We start from the raw sequence: 16,964 nt of genomic DNA on the forward strand, positions 1-16,964 counted from the left end.
AGACTTCAGACATTTTACTTACTAGATTGCTGGTTCATTACAAAGGATACGAAGTATGCAAATCAACACCCAGATGAGATCCCAAACAAAGGAGCTTCTGCCTTTGTGGAGTTTGAGGCCCAAACAAGTGGCAGGTGATATATTCTGATTCACCAACCTGGAAGCTCTCCAAACCTTGTCCGTTTGGGTTTTTATGGAGGCTTCATTACATAGGCAAGATTGATTAAATTTGAGGCCATTCACAATTGATTGAGCCTCCAACCCTCTCCCTCCTACAGTGGTTGGGGCTGAAGGGAAACAGAAAGTTCCAACCCTCCAATCACATAATCAGGTGCCCTGGCAACTAGCCCCTACCCTTAAATGGAGTCCCAAAGGTACCTCATTAACATAAAAACCCACACCATTATGGCGCTCATGACTTAGGAAACTCCAATAGTTTTAGGAGCTCTGTATCAGAAATGGGGATGGAGATCAAATATATATTTCTTATAAACTTATTATATTATACTTATTATATATTTTATACTTATACTTATTATGTTATAAACTTATTATATAAATATATTATAAATATATATAAAATATATATTTCTTATTATATCACAAGAGGAGAGGCCAAGTGTGGATGCCTGAGAGGGTGGCCATCTGCAAGTCAGAGGGGCCTCAGGGGAAAGAACGCTGCCAGCATCTTGATTTGGGACTTCCAGCCCCCACAACTATGAGAAAATAAATTTCTGTTGTGTAAGCACCCCCATTCTGTACTATTTTCTTACGGCCACCCAACTAGACTAATATACCCTCAATGCACATGTGGTAGATTTTTACCATCCCCTACCCGGCTGCTTTACTACCCTATCCTCTGCCCCCTCCACATGCCACCTGCCCTGCCCCCCTCCCCTACTACCCCACTCCCCCTGCCCTATCCCCCCCTTGTCCGATGCCCGCCCTCCCCCCACCCCAGCAGCTGCCCCCTACCTCCTAGGCCAACTCTTGCCTTCCCCCCACCCTCACTGCCTCCCCCTGCGCATTCTGCCAACACCACTCGCCCACCGTCCCCTCCACCCTCGTCTGATCCTTCCCCTCCCCCCCTTTTTTTTTACCGACAGCATATATTTAATTAGACAATTGTAGGCTCTTTTTTAATGAGATAAAGCCCAATGCTTTATCCACGGTACTTGCACGTTCAAGAAAGTTGTGGGGGTGGGGGGGCAGAGGGGAAGAAATCACAACGAAAACCGCAGATGTATGGGACAGATGTACTATAAAGCACCGTTTACTTTTTTTGGGGTTAAAGGTAAATAACAGTCCATGCCCACTCACAACTAAAAGTGGGAGAGAAAAAAAAACTCGACTTCTTAATCTGGCGCTTTGGTTTCTGCTCATTTCATACATCTAATTTATTGGGTGCTAGTAGTCACTAGCAGACAATTAAAAGGAAAACGAACACAAGCAAGTTGGGAGTATGAGAAGGAAAAGCCGGCTTCCTGAGTGTGGGCGGGGCGCCCCACGCCAGTCCGGGCTCATCAGTAGAAGCAGACAGTGTGCAGAAAGGCTCTGCCGCTCTTTTCCTCGAACTCCTGTAGCAGTTCATCGATATCGTTCTCCATGTCGTCGGTGTGCTGGATGCACTGGCATAGCTCGCAGATGAGGAACGCTCCCAGAGTGGCCTCTTCAAGGTTGTCTTGGATGTCAACGTTGATCACATGCACCGGCTGGCAGGTCTCCTGCTCTCTCAAAGTCAGATCTTCCACCACTTGATCGTACACTCTCTCTTCACAGGTAACGATCAGATCAAATACGTCTCTGCAGTTCTGGAACCTTTCTGGGTGAGGCTTGATCCTCTTGTTTCTGTCTAGCATATGTAATATGCCGTTCTGTGTGTAGAGATCTTTGTCCTTCCGAAGGAGGTCATTGTACATCTGATCATACGTGGTCTTGAAATCGTAAACATTTGGTTTGTCAGGCGCTGGCCCCGGGAGCTTCACATGGGTCCCCGTTCCAAAAGACCGGACGCTGAATCCCCGCTTGTTGAGGATGTTGTGTGCCTCCATGCTTCTGTTCTGGTTGCTGGAGCACACCACCGCCACTTTCAGCGGCACCGAAGGCATAGCGGCAGCCGCCCCAAGGGCTAAACGAGACTACCCTGGACTCGTGCTTCACAGCTGCACTTCTTCATGACTAAGACATGGTGATTGTGGCGTCCAGAAGTCGCGGTGCAAAGGCGGGGCTTCCGCGACCTATTGCATCAGGACGCACGTGGGTGTGACGTGAGCATGTGTACGCACGTGGCTCCCACTGTTCACAGCGCCGCGCAAAGTGTCTTTGCAGTGTCCCTTTTATCAAGAGGTAGAATTATTTTTCTACTCTTTAAGTCTAAGCTGGCCTTGGTGACATGGGTGCGGGGGAGGGGTCTCAGTCTCAGACTCAGGAGGCCTTGCGTCTCCCGGTTTTGTTAGAGGGAATTTCCAGCTACCATGTAAGGAAGCCCAACCTATCCTGCGGCAGAGAGAGACCACTTTGAGGAGAACCAAGCCCCCCAGACACATTAGTGAATCTTGCCAACACCGTGAGGAGACAGAGATCCAAACATCCTACTGATCCCCCAGCTAATTTGAACCACTGTAAGTCATCTGTGTGGATATTTGGGTTCTTTAGCCTTAGGCAACACCATGTGGAGCAGAGATGATTCATACACCCACCACACCTCCCCTTGCCCCAAATTCTTGACCCATAGAGTTGTGAGAAATAAAACGATAGCTGTTTCAGACTCCTGAATTTGGGGATGTTTTTGTTAGGCAGCAAGAGCAAACTGAGATAGCCGAGACTTCCACTTGCTCCAGGGCATCCCTTCTCTGTTTTGTCCTCTATGAATGGCTCATTTCTCTGCCAGATACATGGCCACCTAAATCAAAATAACATTTCTCAACTTTCCTTGCAGTTAGATACAGCCATATAATTATATGATCAAGTTTTGGCCAATGGAATATAAATAGAAAGGGTACCTCCAAGGTCCAGGGTAGCATTTTTTTTTTTTGAGGCCTTGATCTTAACAATATATCAGAGTTTATTAGAGACTCTATTGTAATTGGAGAGACAAAAACACTTTGTAGGACAACCGTCTTCACTTCTCCCTTACCTTTATGAGATAAGGGTTATTTTAGCACATGGTAGGAAAAAATAAGAGCAACAGCAACCAAAACAGTGTACTTCAGGCAAGGCTTCAGGATCAAAAAAAAGTTAAAGTAGAAAAAGGATCTCAAAACGATATAGCATGAGAATCAGAGTAAAGGTAACCCTCAGGCAGTGTTGGTGGGAATGCAAACTGGTGTGCCCACTGTGTAAAACAGTATGCAGGAGCCTCAAAAAATTTAAAATAGAAATGCTGTGTGATCCAGTAATCCTACTTCTGGGTATTTATCTGAAGAAGGTAAAAACACTAATTCAAAAAGATATCTTCGGCCCCATGTTCATTGCAACATCATTTACAATAGGCAAGATATGGAAGCAACATAAGTGTCCCCTGATGGATGAATGGATAAAGATGTGATGTGTATATATATCGTACATACGCACACATATATACCTACACACACACACAATAGAGTATCATTCGACCATAAACAAGAATTAAATCTTGTCATTTGTAACAACATGGATGGACCTCAGGACCTTGGGGGCATGAGGCTAAGTGAAATAACTCCGGGAAAGACAAACACCATATGATCTCACTTGCCCATATAATCTAAAAACAAAAACACCAGGGGCGCCTGGCTAGCTTGGTCAGAAGAGCATGTGACTCTCCATCTCAGAGTTGTGAGTTCAAGCCCCATGTTGGGTGTAGATATTACTTAAAAATAAAATCTTTAAAACAAACAACACCGCGAAATTCATAGTACAGATTGGTGGTTGCCAGAGGTAGGGAATGGGGGTGTGTGAAATGAGTGAGGGGGGTCAAGAGGTACAAACCCAGTTACAAAATGAATAAGTCCTAGGGATGTAGTGTACAACACAGTGATTATACTTAATAATACTGTGCTGTATATTTGAAAGTTGTTAAGAAAGTAGGTCTTAAAAGTTCCCATCACAAGAAGAAAATTCTAATTATGTCTGGTGATGGAAGTTGATTAGACATATTGTGGTGATCATTTCTCAATATATGCAAATACTGAACCATGTTGTACACCTGAAACTAGCATGTCAGTTACACCTCAGTAAAACTAAGGTATTTTTTTTGGTTTTGTTTTTTTCGTTTTTTTTTTATGATACAGGGAGCTCCAGTTGGAAAGACTGCCTTTATTTAACCTGCTAGTAATCTAACATTTTGAGTGCCTCGGCAAATATGTTGTGGTGAATCTTCTCACTGAAAGTTGATTTATTTATTTTAAAATTTGTTTTTATTCATGAGAGACACAAAGAGAAGGCAGAGACATAGGGAGAGGGAGAAGCAGGCTCCAAGTAGGGACCCCGATGTGAGACTCGATCCAGATCCCGGGATCATACCCTGAGCCAAAGGCGGACGCTCAACCCCTGAGCCCCCCAGGAGTCCCTGAAAGTTGATTTAAATCAAGACTTGGGCCCTTTGACTTTGGGCATGGAATGCTCTCAGTGTAATAACAGGTTTGGTACTTGCATCTCCATTGCCTACTTGCAGGTTATGGTTGTGATCTTGCTATAGTAGAAACTACTAAGATCTTTTTGCTGAATTCTGGCTTCAAATAAACAATCCTTCCAAGTATGGTAGAAAGTTGAGAGGTATGCTTAAAAGTCTGGATGAGAATGGTTGGCATAGATGCCTGCCTAGGGCTCCTCATCCTGTTAGCCACTAAGCCTGTCCATGCTTTATCTCTTAATCCTGTCACCTTCTCTTTCCCCATGACTACTTCCCTGTGTTCAGCCTTTATCATTTCTCTCCAGGGCTCCCTGACCCTGCCCTCAGTCCTGTCCCTCGAATCCATTCTCTGCTTTGCAGCCATAATGATTTCTCTAGAAAGTGTATCAGATTCATAACATTCCTGTGCTTAGAATCTTAGCAATAAAACCCTAGCAAGTCTCCCCAGTCCTTTCATAGGAAGTAGAAACCTCCTTCAGACTCTGTGTGATCTAGCACCACTTCTTTTCCCTGACTCATCCTGGTTCCTCTTCACATGCCTGCTGTGCTCCAGCCACCCTGGATGACTAGAAAACTCCTGAAGCAGTCCAGCTGTCAAAGCCTCAGGGGCTCTTGCCTCGCCTGCCTTCTAGGTAGGCCAACGCTTTGCTGCCTTTGTAAGACTCAGTTTATGCATAGGACTATCTCCTTGAGGAGGCCCCTCAGATTAAGGCCTTCTTTGTGTTCCAAGCATGCCAGTCATTATACTTGTCAGGCTGTTTTCTTATGGTCAGTCTTCCTCGAAGAACTGTAAAATGCTTGATTTAAGTGTAGCACCCGAAGCCGGTGCCCCGCCCCCCATACCCTATCAGCACTTTTCATTTCCAGCCATTTACAGATCTCCAGAAAGCTGCTCCAGGAGCCCTAAGGCAAGCCCTCTAAAAAACAGACAGGTACTGGTATTGGCAACAAAAGCTCACTGAGGCCAGGGGGTATTAAAAAACAGTACAGAGGTATCAGGGAAGCCAAGAGACAGCACCAACATTGGCAACAATGATTCTTAGTAAAGAACAGGAAATTTGGGGATCCCTGGGTGGCTCAGCGGTTCAGCGCTTGCCTTTGGCCCCTGGGGCATGATCCTGGAGTCCCGGGATCGAGTCCCGCGTCGGGCTCTCCTCATGGAGCCTGCTTCTCCCTCTGCCTGTGTCTCTGTCTCTCTCTCTTTCTCTCTATGTCTATCATGAATAAATAATAAATAAAATCTTAAAAAAAAAAAGAACAGGAAATTTCCTTGACCTCCTCACCCCTTCCAGAGCATCATGGATGCTCCCCTTCCATGGCTTCTCTCCATCTTTGTTCTTGCTGTAAGTTCTGTGGGGACAGAGACTGTGCAACTTTGTCCCTCCAGCAATCACCCAAGGCCCTGTACGTAGTCTGCCTGGATCATTGTTGCCCAAGGGACAGAAGATTGAATGTTTTGTCCAACAAGAGTATAAGCTGCAAATGCAAGGGCCAAGGTTGAAACAGCTCTCTGGGTATAAAGCAAAGGTCAGGACAGGGACTAGGGCCTCAGCTGGCTCCGGAATGATTGTTTCAAACCTGGAGCCAGTTTGGTAACCTCTCCATTAGCCACCAACTCAGCTCGAATGAGTGATGCCTTCTGAGGGTGTGAAATATTGGTAGCTATTATTAACTTTGTGTGTATGAGGATAGGGTGGGGGCTTAGGGAGCAAAGGTGCTTCTCAGCTTCCCCCCAGGAGAGCCCAGATGGTTCTAAGCTTGGAGGAGAATGGGGGCCAGAGGGAAGGGGACTTTCAGGTTAGGGAAGAAATTTCCAGTACAGAGCTGATATGATTCTGAAAGTAGCCAGAGGAAGATTGTGGTGAGTGGATTCACCCCTGCTGTGGCGGCTGTTTGGGTACTTGATATCTTTTTAAATCTTTTGTATTTGTTTTTGAAGATTTTATTTATTTATGAGAGACACAGGACAGCCCGGGTGGCTCAGCGGTTTAGCGCGACCTTCAGCCCAGGATGTGATCCTGGAGACTCAGGATCGAGTCCCACATCGGGATCCCTGCATGGAGCCTGCTTCTCCCTCTGCCTGTGTCTCTGCCTCTCTCTCTCTCTCTCTCTGTGTGTGTCTCTCATGAATAAATAAATAGAATCTTTAAAAAAAAAAGATATTTATGAGAGACACAGAGACACAGGCAGAGGGAGAAGCAGGCTCCCTGCAAGAAGCCCAATGCAGAACTCAATCCCAGGACCCTGTGAACATGCCCTGAGCCAAAGGCAGATGCTCAACTGCTGAGCCACCCAGGTGCCCCTCTTTTTCTTTCTTTCTTTTTTTTTCTTTTTAGGTCTGTTACTTTCCTGAAGCAAGAGGGCCCTGGGGACTGACTCTCGGTAATTAAAATCACATGAGATTGGTCTAAAACACCTGGAAAGTCATTATTAGTTTACAGTGAAAATGCAGTCATTTATTCATTTATTTATTCCATGCATATTTATTAAGTGCTGACCTAAGTCAGGCTGGTCGTGTATAACCCTAAAGTTTTTTCTGGCAGTTATCGTAGAGTCTTCAGGCAGAGACAAAGACTACACCGGTTATTTTAACAGAGAGAATTTATTTTATTGATTTATTTTTAAAGAGTTTATTTATTTGAGAGAGAGAGTGAGAGATCACGAGCAAGGGGGTAGGGCAGAGGGAGAAACTGACTCCCTACAGAGCAGGGAGCCCGATGCAGGCTCCATCCCAGGACTGTGGGATCATGACCTGAGCTGAAGGCAGATGCTTAATCAACTGAGCCACTCAGGCGCCCCCTACAGAGAGAATTTAATTAGAGAATATTTAGCTAGGTATAATCGCTGAAGAACCCAAAAAGCAAAACAGGAACTCTAAGGCATCATGGAGGTAGTAATCTCAGACAGCAGCTACCACTGGTGGGGGGAAAAGGGAGAAAACTGTAGTTACTGAAACCTAGAAGCTTGGTGGGGGGAATCACATGGGGCTGAAAATCAGATGCCCCAGGAAGGGGCACCTGCCAGTGTCTGAGCTCAAAGCAGGAGAGTCTCATTGAGGTGGGACTCAGATCCCCAAAGAAGGGATGCTGGCTGGTTCTGCGGAAGTCAGAAAAAGTGCACAGTAGATTTCAGTTGCTGTTACAGGAAGGAAATGCTGTAAGAAACGGGGAGGATGCCATTCACAGGATCAGGAAGCCAACAGAAAGCCCCAGGAAGCCAACAGGAAGCCAGCAAACGCTTAGAGGAAGAAATAAGTCCCTAGTTCTTCCTCTAGCTTTGAATCTTCCTCTAACCCCCCCCCCCCCCCCCCCCCCGTGGGCAGAGCCTAGCAGGGAGCCGCTGGCTGAGCAGAAATGTGTGTAGTCCCAGCCCCAGCACCACAAAGACAGGGGTGGGGGGACACAGTATCTCAATAACTGACATCTCCAAGGAAGTTTGAGGTGAGTGAGGGTGAGCTAACCCCTTCCCCCAACCTCTCTACTAGTTCACACAAAAGCAAGTCGCTGCCCAAATTCTGTTACACGCAGAGACGTTTATTAGGCATGTATTCATTAGCAACCAGGCACAAAAAAGTCCTTGCAACCTGTTCTGTAGGCTTGAGGGAGTCCCAGCTCTCAGCCTACCACTTGCGTAGCAGGTCCACTCAAGGCAGATGCAACATTCTAGAAGTATCAGGGAACCAGAAATTCTCCAAAACTAAAGGTCGGATCAGACCTCAGGTGCCACCTCTGAGGTGCAGGCTGGAAGCGTTGCTAGAGTCTAATAACCTCTTCATGTAAAGGCAGGGAGCATCTCGAACATATTTAAGCAAAACCATAGATCTTGAATACCTTGAATTTCACCAAGAGCCTATTTCTTGTTTTCTTTTTTTAAGATTTTGTTTATTTGAGCGAGAGCGAAAGAGATCACAGAGGGAGCAGGAGAAGGAGAAGCCGACTCCCGGCTGAGCGAGGAGCCCTTCTTGGGGCTTGATCCCAGGACCCTGGGATCATGACCAAGCAGAAGGCAGATGCTTAACCGACTGAGCTACCCGGGTGCCCCACCAAGAGCCCATTTCTAACTTTCGTCATGCTAATTAACAAGCCACCAATTTCATCAATGAAAACCCACTTCTGACTTTCATTTTGCTAATTAGCAAAACCTCAGGTATTGATGAAGCCCTTGTGATCTTCCATTTGGATTCGGCCTTTCAGAGGCAAAGCTAGCTGACTAGCTGGGGAGGGGATTTTTGATGAGGGGCAAAAGGTTGCCCCTGGAATGGAAGCATTAGCTAACACTGACATAATAGCACAATGTTCAGGTACAAGTATTTCAAATACTCTTAGAAGACATCATAATAAGTTTAGTTTTTTAAAAATGTTATCTATCTATTAATTATTTGTAAAGTAGGCTCCATACCCAATGTAGGGCTTGAACTCGTGACCCTGAGATCAAGAGTACATGCTCTACTGTTTGTGCCAGCCAGGTGCCCCATAAAAAGTTCCATTTGTACCATGTGCTGCCAGGATTTGGTAGTGGGCCAGCCACAGTCCTCACTCTGAAGAAACTCACAGCCTGGAGACAAAGAATAAAGCAGTGATTGCAGTGCATGCCAAGAGCGCCACTGGGGGTCTGCCTGCCTGGGCTGTGCACTCTATTGTCAGCAAACCTCCCCTGTAGGTTGAGTTTTCACATAAAATACAGGCTGGGGGCACCTGGGTGGCTCAGTCGGTTAAGCAGCTGCCTTCAACTCGGGTCAGAATCCTGGGGTCCCGGGATGGAGCTCTGCATCAGGGAGCCTGCTTCTCCCTCTCCTTCTGCCCCAACGCCTGCTCATGTTCTCTTTCTCTCTTCCTCTATCTCTCTCAAATAAATACAATCTTAAAAAAAAATACAGGATGCCCAGTTCTGTTTGCATCTCAGATCAACAATGAATAATTTTTTAGCATAAGTACTCATATTTTATTTGCTAAATCTGGCAACCCTACTTCTCGGCAAAGCGAGGACAGCCGCAGAGGGCAGAGTTTGGCTTGGTGAGCGTGAATCAGTCAAGACAGGAGATGGTTTTAGGTTCTGTGCTAGAATTATCCATTTCCCTTGACCCCTGGACAAGCCCAAGCGTTTTGGAGGTCAGAGGGTTTGTTTCTCCAAGCAGTGCTCGTCCCAAGCCACATGTGGTCTCTCTGAGCTCCCTTTTCATCGCAGAGTACAACCCTTCTGCCAGGACGGTCTTTCTCAAACAGACCCCCAAGGAGCTGGCTACTTTTTTTTTTTTTTTAAGATTTTATTTACTTATTCATGAGAGACACACGGAGAGAGACAGAGACACAGGCAGAGGGAGAAGCAGGCTCCCTGCAGGGAGCCCGATGTGGGACTCGATCCCAGGACCCCGGGATCACGCCCGGGGCCGAAGGCAGGTGCTCAACCACTGAGCCACCCAGGTGCCCGAGCTGGTTATGTTTAAGTTCCCATAATGGCAACGCCATTTTGCTTCCCTCTTCCAAATAGGTCCCCCGAATGGTGTTGGTTTGCTCTCGGCCTTCATTTCCTTTTTCCACTGGTGGATGATCTCATTTTCCTTTTAACACTCAGAGAGGTAAAGAAATTTGCACAAGGCTGGCCAGCTGGAACTTAATCTCACCTCTGGCTTCAAGGCCTGTGCCTTTTCTACTGTCTGGTGTGGGTCTGTGTCCTGGAAATTCCCCATCACAGGGAAGTAGCTGTTGGGTGAAGTGGAGGACACAGGGCTTGGAGTTACAGGACTTGGGCCTGGTTCAGAAATGGCAACATCAGGGAAGCCTGGGTGTCTCAGAGCCTGCTTCTCTCTGCCTATGTCTCTGTTTCTCTGTATCTATTATGAATAAATAAATAAAATCTAAAAAAAAAAAAGGAAATGGCACTATCAGAGACAAAGTCAGGAGTGTGGGGAGGGCTGGGCTGTTCAAGCCTATGGTCATCTGGAAGATTCAGCGGTGGGAGGGCAGGTTCATGATCCATCTGAGACATCACGATTTTCAAGTCTACCAGGCTGGGGCCAGATACCAATGGCAGGGCAGGGGGCAGAGGTTCAACAAACATAGGCTCTATGGCCAGCCAGGTAGGAACCTGAAACTTTGTTTCCTAGCTGTGTTCTAGGGTGACTAGATAATCTCTCTGATTAGCAATTTTCCCATATCAAGATGAAAATTGAGGCACCTGGGTAGCTCAGTGGTTGAGCATCTGCCTTTGGCTCTGGTCATGATCCTGGGGTCTTGGGATCGAGTCCTGCATCCAGCTCCCTGCAGGGAGCCTGCTTCTCCCTCTGCCTGTGTCTTTGCCTCTCTCTGTGTGTCTCTCATAAATAAATCAATAAAATCTTTTAAAAAAGAAAATTATGCTATCTACCTGTTGGGGTTGTTTTAAGAATTAAAGATAATATATGTAAACATCTATTACGTAATTGTTATTCCATATGAAATAGTGCTGCTGGTAATAGTGATGGCGGTGGTGATAATAGTGGAGGTGATGGAGGTGATGATGATGTGATGGGGTGATGATGATGGAGGTGATAGAGGTGGTGATGATGATGGAAGTGATGGTGGTGGTGATGATGGTGATGGGGGTGATGATGATGGTGATAGGAATGATGGAGGTGATGATGATTGATAGAGGTGATAGAGATGATGGTGATGGGGTGATACTGATGATAGGTGTTAGTAGTGATGGTGGAGGTGATGTTGATGGTGGCAACAGTGACAGTAGCGGTGGCAGCAGAGCTTGCAGCTGTTCACATTACCTTGATTAGTTCAAGATAGTGAACTCTTGTAATTTATTCTGAGGAGGGACTCAGGGACTGAGGGACTGGACCAAGTATTTATGTTACTATTGTTTTTAATTTATCTATTCCTTTTTAAAAACTATTTTACTTATTTATTCATGAGAGAGACAGAGACAGAGAGAGAGGCAGAGACACAGGCAGGCTCCATGCAGGGAGCCCGATGTTGGACTCGATCCTGGGTCTCCAGGATCACAACCCAGGCTGAAGGCAGCGCTAAACCACTGAGCCACCTGGGCTGCCCTTTTCTATTCCTTTTAATTTGCATACCCCACTCTTGTGATTTACCCTTTTCTATGGTCAGTTATTCTTTCAGTTTAGTGTGTATATTTAATTTGTATTTTCTCTTAGAGAATGTATATTTCTTTATGTATGTTTCTTTTACTTTAAAATTTTTTTAAAGATTTTATTTTTTTATAAGATTTTATTTATTTATTTGAGAGAAAGAGAGAGCATGAGTGTGTGTGTGGGGAGGAGGAGGCGGAGGGGAGGGAGAGGGAGAGGGAGAAGCAGACTCCCTGATGAGCACAGAGCCTGACGCAGGGCTCAATCCCAGGACCCTGAGCTCATGACCTGAGCCGAAGTTGACACTTTACTGACTGAGCCACCTGGACACCCCTAAGGATTTTATTTTTAAGTAATCTTTACACCCAATAGGGGACTTGAACTCGCAACCCAGAGGTCAAGAGTTGTATGCTCCACCAACTGAGCCAGCCAGGTGCCCCTCTGTTTCTTTAACTTTTAAAATCAGCTTTATTGAGGTAGAATTCACATGCGAAAATGTTCCTATTTTAAGTGAACATTTCGCTGAATTTTGACAAATGTGTATACTCATGCAACTACACCAAAATCAACATATTATTGATCACTTCCATCACCATGAAAAGTTCCCTATTTGCAGTCAGCCCCCTCCCTCAGTGCCAGCCCAAAGCAACACGACTGCTTTTTCTTTTTTTTTCCCTTAAATATTTAATTTATTTATTCATAAAAGACACACAGAGAGAAGCAAAGACATAGCAGAGGGAGAAGCAGGCTCCCTGCAGGGGGCCTGATGCGGGATCCCAGGATCCGGCCTTGAGCCCAAGGCAGATGCTCAACCACTGAGCCACCCAGACGTCCCAGTACACCCCTTTTTAAATGACCATCTAGAGATTTCCACCTGCTGGGACAAGTCTCATAATTCTCCCCTTCCTATTTTCTCTTTATTTCCCTTCTATCGCTATTGGCTTTATTCACCTTATTTTTTAATAACTGTTTAAAACTTTCCACCTTTTTGGGAAGCATCACAGGACTGTTCCTGGCCTTTCCCCATTAGCTTGTTAATTAACCTAAGGTTTCTATTAGCATCTGTAAGACCCCTGAGGGGAAGCTGAGGCAGCAAATTCGATGAGGCTTCCCGAGCTGTTGTTTGGTTCTGCAGCAATGAGGTTCGGTGGGGCGCTCCTGTGAAAGGGGCCCCCTCAACCATGGCATTTACCATGACTCGGGTAATGGGCCTTTTGGGCGGGTTAATATCTCGCTTGTCATAAAGCCAGTCCCCACGCCTTGCATAGGAAGCTTATCAGCTGCTCCATCGGGGTGTTGCACTTGGCATTCATGTGGGGGTTAAGTACAGTCCCCTTTCCAAGGATTAACAAGGCTTAGGGTGGCTTTTATCCAGTCCACCGGGCTGGCTGTTCCCTGGGGAATGTCTGGATCACATACAGCCACCTGCGAGTGTTCCAGAGCGATCTGTGGGTCCCGCCTCAACCCGAACCTGCTGTTCCACCGGCGGCATTCAGACCAAACACACCGCCCCCAATCAGTTACTCCCCCAATCCGGCTCAGGAAGGCTTCCTCAGGAAGCTGAGGATACTGATTAGACAAAATGAAAACAACGCTTTCACACTTCTCCTTCTTGGTTTTGTCCTCCCCCAACGCTGGCTACGTTCTTGGTGATCGGAGGTCTTAGAAGTACTTTCGGTTGTGCCTGCGCAATTTCCTCTCGGGGGAAGCTGCGAAGCTAGTGGCTGAAGCTCAGACCCACCGCAATCTGGGTTTGGATTAGCGTCAAAGTCTGACCCGGCCTTCTCTTGTGCTCCAGCTGTTACAGATCACGATGACCACAGGATCGAAATGTTGCCTTTTTCTTATTCGTATGCATTTCCTTCTGCATCCTGTGCACCAACTCCCTGGACTTGGAGCCATCCCTAAATTCCACTGGTGGCTTCGACCCTGCTCCACACCATTGGTGAGCACGGAGCCATCCAGGAATCAAAGGTTCCTTATCGTTTACCCTTCCCTCCTTTCTCTTGCCAAACCACATGTTTCCGTGAGCCAGGGCCATTCTAGCAAATACCATGTCACTGACACCAACTAAAGAGAAAAGACTTCCCCTATCCAGCTTGTAGGGATAACCCCAGTTGTGTGTTTCTTCCCTGTTACCAGACGACACTTCACTTCTGACACTTCTGGTTACCAAATGTGTGGAGGTCCCCTCCCTGCCCCCGCACCAAGCGATTATCTGTGGCGCCAGCTCGGTGTCCTACAAATTGAACTCACCTGTGACACGGTCTACGCAGAGCCACCTTAAGATCCCACAGGGTAAGGGATCAGTCCTACAAGACTGCTTCCCCTCCCCGCCAACTTCAGACCCCAGTCCAGGTCTAGGCTGTCATCTGTGCTTCTGACCTACTGGCTATATAGATTGACTTCCTCCTCGGGTTGGATTAATTCACCAGAACGGCTCACAGAACTCAAGAGAAACATTTTACGATCTAGATCACTAGTCTACTACAAAAGGGGAGAACTCGGGAACAACCAGATGGAAGGGATGCACAGGGCGAGGTAGGGGGAGAGGATGAGGAGCTTCCCCGCCCTCTCCAGGCCCACCACTCCCCCCACATCTCCACGTGTTCGCCAACCCGGATATTCTCCCAACCCCAACTTTTTGGGTTTTTACAGAGGTTTCATTACAGAGGCGCGACTGCGTAAATCATTGGCCATTGGCCACTGAACTCAAACTCCAGCTGCCCCCCCTTGCCAGAAATCAGGGGGTGGGGCTGAAAGTCCCAACCTTCTAACCTTGGTTGGTTCCCCTGGCAACTAGCCCCCATCCTTAGGTTACCTGTGGACTTTGCAAAGTCACTTCATTAACATAACTAAAGACACCTCTATGGCTCTCATCACAGGAAATTCCAAGGGTTTTAGGAGCTGGGAACCAGAAACTCAGGAAGATCAAATATATATGAGAAGTATTTTGGTCCTGTGAATGACCAAATACATATTTCTCATAAATCACAGTATCACCAGTTCTTAAGCCTCATTCACAAGTAGTCTTTGATTGAGACATTTTTTTTTAAGGTTTTATTTTTAAGTAATCTCTACACCTAGTGTAGGGTTTATAACCCTGAGATCAATGGATCAAGAGTCACACGCTCTACCAACTGAGCCAGCCAGGTGCCAGGATTGGGAGCCAGTTTTAATTTTTCACACGTGGCATGCCATCTTTCCCCCTCACCTCCACACAGGTGAGCTCCAAAGCCTTGGCTGTAACATGAGCACAGGTGGTTTGAAAAAAGAAATAACTTCGTTAGAATTTGTTTGAACTTTTTATTTAAGTATGGCATACATACATAAAAATTCTCAAAATCATAAATTTGATGAATTCATTCATGGCCTATCATCGATTAATTCTGCTTTTGTGTGTGTGCGCGCTTCATATAAATGGAATCATGCTTAATGTACTTTCTTATGTCTCCCGTTTTTCACTATCATGTTTATCAGATTTATCCACACTGTTGTGTCTAATTCTAGCTTGTTCATTCCTGTTGCTGTATGTATTCCATTGCATAATTATACTACTAGTACTATACTAGGTGTACAGTATAGTGATTCAACACTTCCATACAGCACCCTGTGCTCATCATGACAAGTGGCCTCCTAAACCCCCATCACCTATTTAACCCATCCTCCCTTGCACCTCCCCCTGGTGGTCATCAGTTTGTTCTCTATAATTAGGAGTCTGGTTCTTGATTTGTCTCTCTCTCTTATTTTTTCACTTTGCTTATATTTCTGTTTGTTTCTTAAATTCCATGTATGAGTGTAATAATATAATATTTGTCTTTCTTTGGCTGACTTATTTCACCTAGCATTATGCTGTCTACTTCCATCCACATCTTTGCAAATGGCAAGATTTCATTCTTTTTTAATGGCTGAATAATATTCCAGTGTGTGTGTGTGTGTGTGTGTGTGTGTGTGTGTGTGCACATCTTTATCCATTCATCAATCAATGGACATTTGGGCTACTTCCATCATTTGGCTACTGTAAATAATGCCGCTATAAACATAGGGGTGCATGTATCCCTTTGAATTAGTGTTCTTGTATTCTTTGGATAAATACACAGTTTTTTTCACCAGCAAAAATGAGTTTATTCAGGAATAGTAGACATGCAAGTTATGGCAAAACGAAATATATTTTTTGTACATTTTGATACATAACCTTTATCAAGTTAAGAAAGTTTCTTTACATTCCTAATTTGCTAAATTTACTCATACTAAGCCATAATTGAATTTCTGGGATAAAAACTTTATCATGATGGATTTTTAAAAAGATTTTATTTATTTATTCATGAGAGAGTCAGAGACCTAGGCAGAGGGAAAAGCAAGCTCCCTATGGGGAGCCTGATGTGGGACTTGATCCCAGGACCCCGGGATCCCGACCTGAACCAAAGGCAGATGCTCAACCACTGAGCACCCAGGTGCCCCTATCATGATGGATTTTTAAAACAAACCTATTGAATTCAGTTCCTAATATTTTGTTTGGCATTTGTACATCTGTGTTCATCAATGGAAAAGCCTTATAAGTATTTTATTTATTTATTTATTTATTTATTTATTTATTTATTTATTTATTTATCTGAGAGAGCAAGCTAACAGAGGCAGAGGCAAGAAGAGAGGGAGAATCTCAAGCAGACTCCTCGCTGAGTGTGGAGCCTGATGCAGGGCTCAATCTCATGACACTGAGATCATGACCTGAGCAAAACTGAGCTGGGCGCTTAACCAACTGAACCACCCAGGCACCCCAAGCATTTTAAGTATTTAAAAAAATTTTTGTCACTAACTAGTTCTTGAACTAAGATAGACTGGCCTCAAAAAATGGGCTGGACAGCTTTCACTCTTTTTCTAATCCCTGAAACAATTTGTGTAAAATAGGAATTAAGCATTGCTTGAAAATTTCATAGAACTCACCTATAAACCCACCAGCGTTGGGCAGCCTGGGTAGCTCAGCGGTTTAGCACTGCCTTCAGCCCAGGGCCTGATCCTGGAGACCCGGGATCGAGTCCCACATCGAGTCCCACATCGGGCTCCCTGCATGGAGCCTGCTTCTCCCTCTGCCTGTGTCTCTGCCTCTCTCTCTGTGTCTCTCATGAATAAATAAATAAAATCTTAAAAAAAAAATAAAAAAACCCCACCAGGGTCTGAAGTTCAGGGGGAAATGATGTCTCTAACTACCACTTCAATCTCTTCAGACTTGGTGGCTTGGAATTAGTCATCTCCTTCTTGATGAGATTTTGACATTTT

At 45.5% G+C, this 16,964-nt stretch overlaps 1 protein-coding gene across 1 annotated transcript; it reads right to left on the reverse strand.

The window, feature by feature from the left end:
- Positions 1–1,244: 1,244 nt before the first annotated feature.
- Positions 1,245–2,201, reverse strand: LOC112673179 (RNA polymerase II subunit A C-terminal domain phosphatase SSU72-like). Its single transcript, XM_035712224.2, has one exon. The coding sequence runs from the start codon at positions 2,106–2,108 to the stop codon at positions 1,524–1,526; it is 585 nt and encodes a 194-aa protein (XP_035568117.1). The 5' UTR covers positions 2,109–2,201; the 3' UTR covers positions 1,245–1,523.
- Positions 2,202–16,964: the final 14,763 nt, after the last annotated feature.

This window comes from Canis lupus, chromosome X, assembly GCF_003254725.2.
Source record: "Canis lupus dingo isolate Sandy chromosome X, ASM325472v2, whole genome shotgun sequence".
NCBI lineage: Eukaryota > Metazoa > Chordata > Mammalia > Carnivora > Canidae > Canis > Canis lupus.

Excerpts from the sequence above, each read along its gene's own strand:
- LOC112673179 (XM_035712224.2), bottom strand. The coding sequence starts at position 2,108 with ATGCCTTCGGTGCCGCTGAAAGTGGCGGTGGTGTGCTCCAGCAACCAG.